The sequence below is a fragment of the Homalodisca vitripennis genome, unplaced genomic scaffold (assembly GCF_021130785.1).
Source record: "Homalodisca vitripennis isolate AUS2020 unplaced genomic scaffold, UT_GWSS_2.1 ScUCBcl_1990;HRSCAF=6301, whole genome shotgun sequence".
Lineage (NCBI taxonomy): Eukaryota > Metazoa > Arthropoda > Insecta > Hemiptera > Cicadellidae > Homalodisca > Homalodisca vitripennis.
In genome coordinates, this window is record NW_025778127.1 from 67,239 (window position 1) to 76,594 (window position 9,356).

The 9,356-nt window shown below is 33.8% G+C and overlaps 1 protein-coding gene across 1 annotated transcript in view; it reads left to right on the top strand.

Annotated features, from left to right (window-relative positions):
- The window catches only part of LOC124371794 (adenylate kinase isoenzyme 6-like), a 46,124-nt gene extending 37,926 nt beyond the window's left edge, over positions 1-8,198 (top strand). The window contains exons 4-6 of the mRNA XM_046830148.1: positions 3,129-3,204; positions 4,946-5,159; positions 8,070-8,198. Coding sequence (XP_046686104.1) covers positions 3,129-3,204; positions 4,946-5,151 — 282 coding nt within the window. The 3' untranslated portion in view covers positions 5,152-5,159; positions 8,070-8,198. The remainder of the gene's footprint in view (positions 1-3,128; positions 3,205-4,945; positions 5,160-8,069) is intronic.
- Positions 8,199-9,356: the final 1,158 nt, after the last annotated feature.

Sequence of the window (9,356 nt, forward strand, 5' to 3'; positions counted from 1 at the left end):
ATACCTAGATTGCAAAACAGGTCTATCTAGTTTACCCAGTAGTACAAATCTGTTACAATTCAGATGAAGAGATGTTCTCATTGTCTCATCAAGTGCACAATGGAATGCTTTAGACATGATTACAAAGCACGGTGGAGCAACCAAGTTTTCTATACATAACGCAGCCGTGATAGTGTCAGACACTGCACTAAGTGGAAGGTGAAATGGAGCTGAACTCAATACGCATTGAATCAACCCTTACCACCATAGAGCCATGTGTTATGTCTAGCTGTTCATTTGTTGCATAAATATTCCTTGGCTAGATTGCAGCTTGTGGTGTTCTTATCAGTCTATAAACTCTTAAAAAAAAAATAACAATATGGTAATCACAGATTTAATTGATCAGGTTTCGTTCTGACTGTGAAGAGTAAATATGGTAGCAGAGTCTTGGAATATTAGGGAAATCAGTAGTCAATAATTTGTAGACCCTTCCAACTAATAAAATCCAGATGGGTTGAAAAATCTTGACTTGGTTTCATAAGCACGTTAAACCTTAACCTCTTCATGGTTTTTGACGTAATACTATGTTCATAGCAATTGCGTAAAAGTGTGCTACTGACTTAATGTTGTGCATCATTATATTTTTCGTGTTTTATTTTGTTGTCTGCCGTAATATTGTGTAAGAAGCATGTGTATGGAACCACGTGTTGTGTGAGTAACTTTCTACTAGATATCAGCACTTCCGTGGTCCTCTGTTATGAGTGTTTGCTCCTTGGTGATTTCGCTGTTATCACACAATGCAGACAGCTACTGCATGTTGGTGCATGTCACCCATTCTGGAGTGTTTTACGGTTTTTACTTCTAGTGTTTATTGTACCATGAAAATATCCTACACACAAATAGACAATTGGCTTCATTCGAATTAAAAAAAAAAAAAACTAATCTAAACAAAAACAACTTTTTGGCTTCAATAAAAAAAATAAAAAAATTCGAAAATAGGTACTAAAAATAACTTTTTTGCATAAAGAAGTATATATCTAAACCTGTCTGTAAAAAAACAGCATAACAACATACTTTAAGGTAAAAAAAAAAACACTAAGGGTTACACTATGTGAAGGGTAGTGGTAGTTCTCATTAACACGTTAGATGCCAAGCCTAAATATTCTGTTTTAGCGTTAGAGTGCCAAAATTATCCGTGGCTAAAACTAGGAACTATTCATGTTTTTTCTGTTAGTTTGGTCACTTACCATTGTGATTTGATAATTTTTTTTGTATATTATAACGTTTTTTACATCGTCGGTCATTCCTGGCCGACACGATCATTTACAGTTACATAGTACACTATAAAAATATGCCGTCGGTCGTACATGACCGACACAATATTAGGTGTGGGATATTACGTTTTTGTGGTTGGTAGTGCAGAATAGTTCACTGGATTGTACTGCAGCTGTAAGTCAGCTGTGTATTACATCACTCTCGGACGACACCTCACTGTACTTTCGCGCCTTTTCCTCATCAACCTGCTATTGTTTTTGAAGCTTTAGCCTAGAAAGTGAAGTGCGTTCGTAAAATGGGCGATCCTTTGCGACAATCGGAAATTGACAGAATAATTGACCTTCCCTCATCTCAAGGTGATTTAATTTGCGGGATTAAGTGAAGATGAAAGTGTTTGAGGACATGGGACTATAGTGTGGTTGACGACACGGATTCAGACCCTGACTTTCAACCAAGTGATGGGCTCGGACGAAGCTGCTGAAAATGAGTTTTAATGGTTGCAAACGAAGACACAGACGCCGATGTTGATAATACCATAACGACAGTTTAACAGTACTCCTGACGAAGGTGACAATTGGCATAGTTTTTGAAGGTAAACAGCAGATCTTTGAGTTTAACTCTAGGCCTACATTCAAATTTATTACCACTAATGATTCAAAAACCGATCGACTTCTTTGAACAGTGTCTTAATGCCGATGTCATTGATCTGATGGTCACAGAAACAAATCGGAATGCTCACGATGTAATTTCTAAATTACGATTGAGCCGTAAGAGTAGGCTTAAAGATTGGCGAGACACCAATCCAGAAGAAATAAAAAGTTTATAGGCCTACTTTTGTACATGGGCCTAGTAACACTTCCCGAATAAGTGATTATTGGTCCACAAATGCTTTATACAGCTTCTCAGGTGCCTCAAAAGTAATGAGCCGAAATAGATTCCAATTAATTTTACGCTTTTGGCACTTCAATGATAACAACAATCGCAAAGAGATGGGCGTATCGGCAAAATAAAACCCTTGCTTTCTATTATAAATGGTATGTTTTTTAACCTAAAAGAAGCCGAACAAGACCTTGTCATCGATGAGACAATGATACCATTCCGTGGTAGGTTACTTTTCCGCCAGTACATACCTGGCAAAGCTCATAAGTACGGTATTAAAATATTTAAACTTTGTGACAAAACTGGCTATACTTATGGTATAAAAAGTTTATATGGGGAAAAGGTACCGTTGCTGCAACAGACAACTCAGTAGCTACACCTCTGTAGTAATGGAGCTCATGGCAAACCATTTGAACAGTGGCCACAACCTATATGTTGACAATTATTATACGCCCTCTGTTCAACTAGCAAACTCTTTGTTATCGAGACAAACTCATCTTTGTGGAAACCTTAAGACGAAACCGAAAGGGCATTCCAAAAGACTTGACAAAAGAAAAAATCCAGAAAGGAGAAATGATTTGTTTAGAAAATGATGAAGGGGTCCTTATCTATAACTAAGTGGCAGGATAAACGAGAAGTTGTTAATGTTGTCAACTGTGCACAAACCGGAATATGTAGAAATTCCATCCAAAAACACCAGACAAGCCGTCTGTACTAAAGCCACTTGTTGTCACACAGCCTACAATAAGGCTAAAGTAGGCATAGATCTTTCTGATCAGATGTCTTCATACAGCACCGCTGTGAGAAAGACTATGAGATGGTACCACAAAGTAGGTGAAGAACTCGTTCTTGGTACTTCTGTGGTTAACAGCTGGTTGGCATACAATACATTTTTTTTTGAAAACAAAAAAAACCTCCCAATGCTAAAAAAGAAGCACTTAATTTCGATTACAAAATTCAAAGAACAGCTAGCTTGCTCCTTAATGTGTTTACAGGAAACGCCACGCATTCCTGAAGTATCAAGGGACTGGGCATCACTATCTAACAACTCATCTGCTATGGTTGGAGAAGGTGCAAAAAAACACAGAGTTAGGAAAGTTTGCAAAATGTGTTATCAAAAACTGTCCGAACAGAGAGGCCGCAGTGTAGCAAGAAATATGACAAAAGTCACTACATTTTGTAAGCGTGTGTCCTGACAAACCATTTTTATGTGAAACATGTTTCAAGGACATTCACAAATGAAAAATTTACTATGTAAATACAGAAATGACATTAAAATTAGATCATTCATTTGTGGTAAGTTAACAAAAACCTTATGTCACAAAGTGTTAATTATATTTGTAATTTAGGTATATAAGGAAGCCAACTTTACAAGAAGCTATAAGAAAGCTTGTAGTAATGTTCTGAATTATGTATGAATATTTTATTCCTGACAGTATAATTCTAAATAATACTGTACATTATGATATTCATGTAAGTAACCTTCTCGGTTACAGATTAATAATTAATTAACACTTTTTGTGTGGTAATAATAAAACGTATATTTTATTACAGCATAATACGTATATTATTTTACAAACAACATCTTTAAATCTTAAAAACAAGAAAAGCACCATACAAATTGCTGATTTCCTTTAAATTTTATAATGCAACACAGGGTAATAGTATTTGCTATAATCACTACTATTTTTACAATAAAATAACAAAAATTATGTTACACACCAAAATTACAAAAACATCTGTCGGTATCTTTGGCCGACGAGATGCTAAAGAAATACTCTATCTTTCGAGCCATATAACAGCACTTTATTGTAGCGTATCTGAACTGAAACAGTGTTCTGTAAATAGCCAATGTCATTCTAGGTCACGTAGTTTTTTGATAATTTCCCGCTAGAGTGTAGTGCATTATACAGGACGGGCATAATGGTTGTCTGTTGCGTAGCAACGCTGTCGGTCAGGTAATGGCCGACAGTTATCTGTACAAACATCATAGGCGGTCGGTCAACTCTGACCGACTTGGCATTTAAAGTGTTAATGTTCACAGAGTTTTGCAAGGTGTGTCTAATTTTAAAGTTAATGCATGTAGCAGTAAAATGGAATATGCTTATAGATTTTCATAATGAATGTTGTTTAATGGGTTTTTGTTGTACAATGCCCTATAACCAAATATGTGTAAGCAAATGAAATAACCTATGTTTTGACAATATTCTTATTAGATAAAAAAAAAACACCTTAGCGTGGTCGAAGAATGTACTCAGGTAATTTATTTTCATGTAATAATGTGCAGCTAGTACAAGACGTGTATTTACAAGCCATGACATGTTAATTTATTAAAGTTCTTAAACTTGCTTACAGATCAAAAAGTACAGATAACTGAGTTTGAAATTAACCAGAAACTAACCAGTAGAGCTACAATAATGGTAGTTACATTAGAATTTAGCTTGCTCATTTCAGTGTTTAGTCACATATAGCAAATAATTTAGAACAATAACTTCTAGTTTTTATGTTAATAACAACGAAAAGAGTACTGTTTTATGGTATGCCATGTACATTTATTTTCACATATATTTTGTTGATATTTGGTAAGGAAAGATTAATGTGTATGTTTAAATGGACTGCATGTCATTTCCATTAGATACAAATTTATAGGAATAAAAAATAAAAGAAACCCATTATTATTAATGTTTGAATTGGATTACGTTTTTGAATTTTCTTAAACTTAATAAACTATTTGTATCATATTAGAAATGCCTTTGAAACCTAATGGGTTTCATATGTTATTGTCAAGTAGTTTTCTTCGGTTACAACACAGTTTTTTACAGAGGTTATACCGGGAAAAAGTTTGACGACAATATCCAATGTGAGATCTTCCAAACGGCACTTGAAGAAGCACAAGAGGCATACCGAGCAGAAATAGTTCATGAGCTACAAAGCAATACTGACGATGATATGTCTGCTAACCTGAGCACAATCAATAATTGGATACAGAAGTGGAAGCAAGAGCACCCAACTCATTAATACCAAAGGTAATAAAATTGTTACAGATTTAGTAACTCATTAGTTTATTTAAGAAGAGAGTTTTTGTACACCTTAACCCTCTGATGTGGTTTGATGTATGGTTACCTCGATGTTCACGTTTGCCCTAATGTCAGGAGCATAAAAAATGTAAATTATTTAACCCCGGGACTGATATGGCTAAATTGTCAGAATGAAACAGTGATTTTGGATTTTTTTTTACGATGAAGATTCACATGAACTAGAAAAATATGTTGTTGTAACAGAAAAGGTACATGTTTGTATACAAGATATGTCAAATAGTAGTGGAAATTTTCATTTTTTAAGAAAAAAAATTATTTATCATTTATGTTAATGTTGTCACATTTAAAATAGTCCCCATTAGATATTTTGCCCTTGTAACCTGCACTTATTTGAATCCTTGGAAACACTTCTCAAACTCGAACTTTGGGATAGTCTTTAGCTCTTTGAGTGATGCACTTTTAATGTCATCTATGCTTGTAAAACGACAGCCTTTTTAGGTTTTCTTTGTCTTTGGAGTCACACAAAACTGCTTGAAAAATATGGAGGCTTGGGCATCATTACAGTACTGTTTTTTGGCCAAAAGTTCATGACCAAGCAATGAAGTGTAATCATGTACATTGTCATGGTGCAAAAACCATGAATTGTTTTGCCACAGATCTGGACGTTTTTTCGGATTGCTTCACGTAAACCACATTGATCTTACGGGTAGTACTCCTTATTGACCGTTTGACCTTGTGGCAAGAATTCATGATGCACTTTACCATTAAAATCGAAGAACACAATTAGCAACCTTCGCGTTCGACTGCACTTTTCGAGCCTTATTTGATTTTGACGATCCAGAATGCCTCCACTAGTATGATTGAGTTTTGGTTTTGATTTCGTATTGGTAAACCCATGTTTTCGTTACAAGTTATAACACGTTTCAGTAATTCTGCATCGTCATTGACTTCATGTAGTGTCTTCTGAGCAACTTCCATTCACCTCTGTTTTTGTTCAAAGTTCAACAATTTTGCACCAAATTTTTGTTGCTACATGTTTCATACAAAAATGATTCAAAAACATTTCATGGCATAAGCCAATAGATATGCCAACATCTTCAGCGACTACTTTGGTCTAATACAGCCATCATTCATAACCATTTCTTCCACTTTTTTTCAGGTTTTTTATTGGTTTGTTGATGAGCTGGGACCTACAGAGTATTCATCATCTTTAGTGTCTTCATGGCCATCTTTGAAATGTCCATACCAATCTTAACCATTGTTTCACTCATAGCAGACTCAACACAGGCCTTTGTTAACATATCCTACACTTTGTTACACTTTATTTAATTTTTCACACATTTTGTTACAAACTTATTGATCCTTTTTTTTAACAAATGAAATTGCCTGTGTTCATAAAAACACATCCAAATTTTAGCAGATGCCACTGAAAAAGTAAGAATGAATGCAGTTGGAAATTTTGTTATACTGGCACTTCCCAGCTGTTTCTTGATTCTCACATAGCATGTACTTTAATAACTGCTCAAATACGGTTTATTGTTTATCAACTTCCATTGTTACAAGACCCATAAAACTACATCATAATTGCAATTACATTATTAAATAATATATCATTGATTGTATTTTATTTTAACGATTCAAAAAGTATACTCCAATTTTTATTTATACTCCAAATTATTGAAGTAAAAACTCCAAATATCACAATGTAATACATGGTATGTTATTACTTGAGTATTGAGTATATTTATTTTCCAAAATTTACAACACATGTCTTTAAACATTGAGTTTCTGTTGTTTCAACACTTAACTGTTTGAAAACTCATCCATCATCAATATGAATTCTAAACGAAGATTTTACATAGCCGTATATATTATATTGGAGTTTCTCACTAAGGAATGGTCGCTTCTTCGGCTCACTGGTCTTTAATACGTAGACACCATGTTTATATTTACAATGCTGAATGTTAGACTATATTGTGTAAGATAATATAATCTGTCAGCTGTACTTCAAGTGTTGAAATTTCAATAGAAATAACTGAAATCTCAGAAGTACAGAAGAGATAATAAAATATTATGCTTATACATTTATGTTATCTCATTAGCGATCTTTGACACCTAGAATTAGTTTTATCTCTCCTACTTAAGGCTTAGTGAAGTAATATACACCAGAAAAAAAGCAGTGAAGAAGAACATTACTGTCAAGTGGCTCAGTCAAAAGTTGTGCCCTTTTATACCTTTTTAAAAGGTGTAAAGTGAAATTCTAACCCTCTAAAAATTAAAAATCAATCAATAGAAGATTAATTTGTACTTCTTAACTTATCCATTTAATTGGATATTAAATACCTATTAGATCTGAATCAAATAAGGAAAATAAATTACGACAAATTCTTTAATAGAATTTTTTAAGGTTCTGGTTTTCTTCAGTTCAGTATCCTATTAGTTTATATTACATTACACTTTTAAAATTTTAAACACAAATTATCTTCCAAATTTATTCGGAATGTTAGGCCTAACCTCTTTTTCATTTTTTTTTTCTGTATCGTTCACTGATGGACATCCATTCTAACTAGACCTACTGTTTGGCATTATTTAGACAAAATTTTATTATTGGATAAACAATAATTGGCTAAGGAAGGAATGTATTTGTAGTAATAACAGATAAGCGAATAGCAGAACGATCTAGTGACAATTTCAACTATATAGACCTTGGCCAACAGCTGACAAATAACAAATAAACCGTATCGGATCCAGGAGTGAACTAGAAAAGAGTAAGCCATTTAAATTTCAGATTTTTGAAAGCCAAATTCATTTAAAGAAGTGAGATATTCTGTTGTTCTTACTTGTTAGTTTGTAAATTGTATGTGTTAGTTTTCGTCATAATATCTTTTCCTGTTTCAGATTGAACTATTCATTGAAGATTATTAAATTTAAAAAATGGCAACAAATAATATACTACTGCACCGCCAGGAGCTCACCATATCACAGCAAATTGAAGAATTAAAGAACTGGCACAGACAGCAACAGTTTTAAATTAATTTCTGAAAAGTTACCTGGTCAGAAAGACACTTTCAAGGAAACAGCATCAAGAAAGTCAAAGGATAAAAATATACCGGAGACAAAAGTCCATTCAAATCAAAACGACAATTCATCAGTACAACAGAACTTCGATGAATTGCCAATTACTGTAACAAATCCTAATTTCATTGATATCCTGGAAAATAACATTCCTACAAATGAAACTGGATCAAGTAATCCAAATGACATGCTGCCCAAAAGAGAAGTGAAACCTAAATTCAAGTTTTTAAAAAGAGGAGAAGGAATTGCCAGATTTCGCATGGGTCCTCAAAAAATCCCAAAACCTAAACAACAAAAAACACTTACTCTTAATCTACACAAAGACGGAGAAAAACTTATTGATAGAGATTTAGATTCAGGAAAGCAAGAAGATGTATTAGAGAGAAAACCTATTTCAAATACAGTTAATATTGAAACACTTGAACCACCAGATGTACAACTTAAGTTTAAAGATTGGAGAACTATATTGAACAGTGGAAAAGCGGAAGAGATCATTGATAAGGCTATTGATACAGACCATTTAGAAATCTTTCAGTCGAACTCTAGCCTTGATTCCTCAAAGGCATCAATAATGGAAAAGTTAATAATCCTTGGTAGGAAACAAATCAAGGAAAATGAAGAGTTGCGTGTTTTTGAACAATTAGAACAAAAAATGTTAGATTCCTAGTTTTTGTTCCACATCTTCAAACATAGCAAAACTAATGGAAAATGCTATTATGTCTACACCGGAGAAGAAATCATTCCCCAAAGCCTAGTGGTTTAAATTCAAACATCCAAACAGATAAATTTTGTAATGTTCCATCCATTGATACCTAAGCATAAAACTGATGTTCAGAGAACGAATGAACAGAAACGGCCAGATCCAATATGGGATTGGTCCGGAAAACATAAAAATTATAAATGAACAGTCCCTAAATGAATCTAGCACAGATAGTTTTGAACCAAGTTTAACATGTAAAGGTTTTCTGATAAAGTTGACTACAAAAGCTTCATAGAAAATTCTCAGTCTCCAAAAACCGTAGATCAAAAGGAGACATATGCTGTTGCAGACTTTGACGAAAGTGAGGAGTGGAAAGAAAAATAGTGATGATAGTAGTACTACATGTTGCA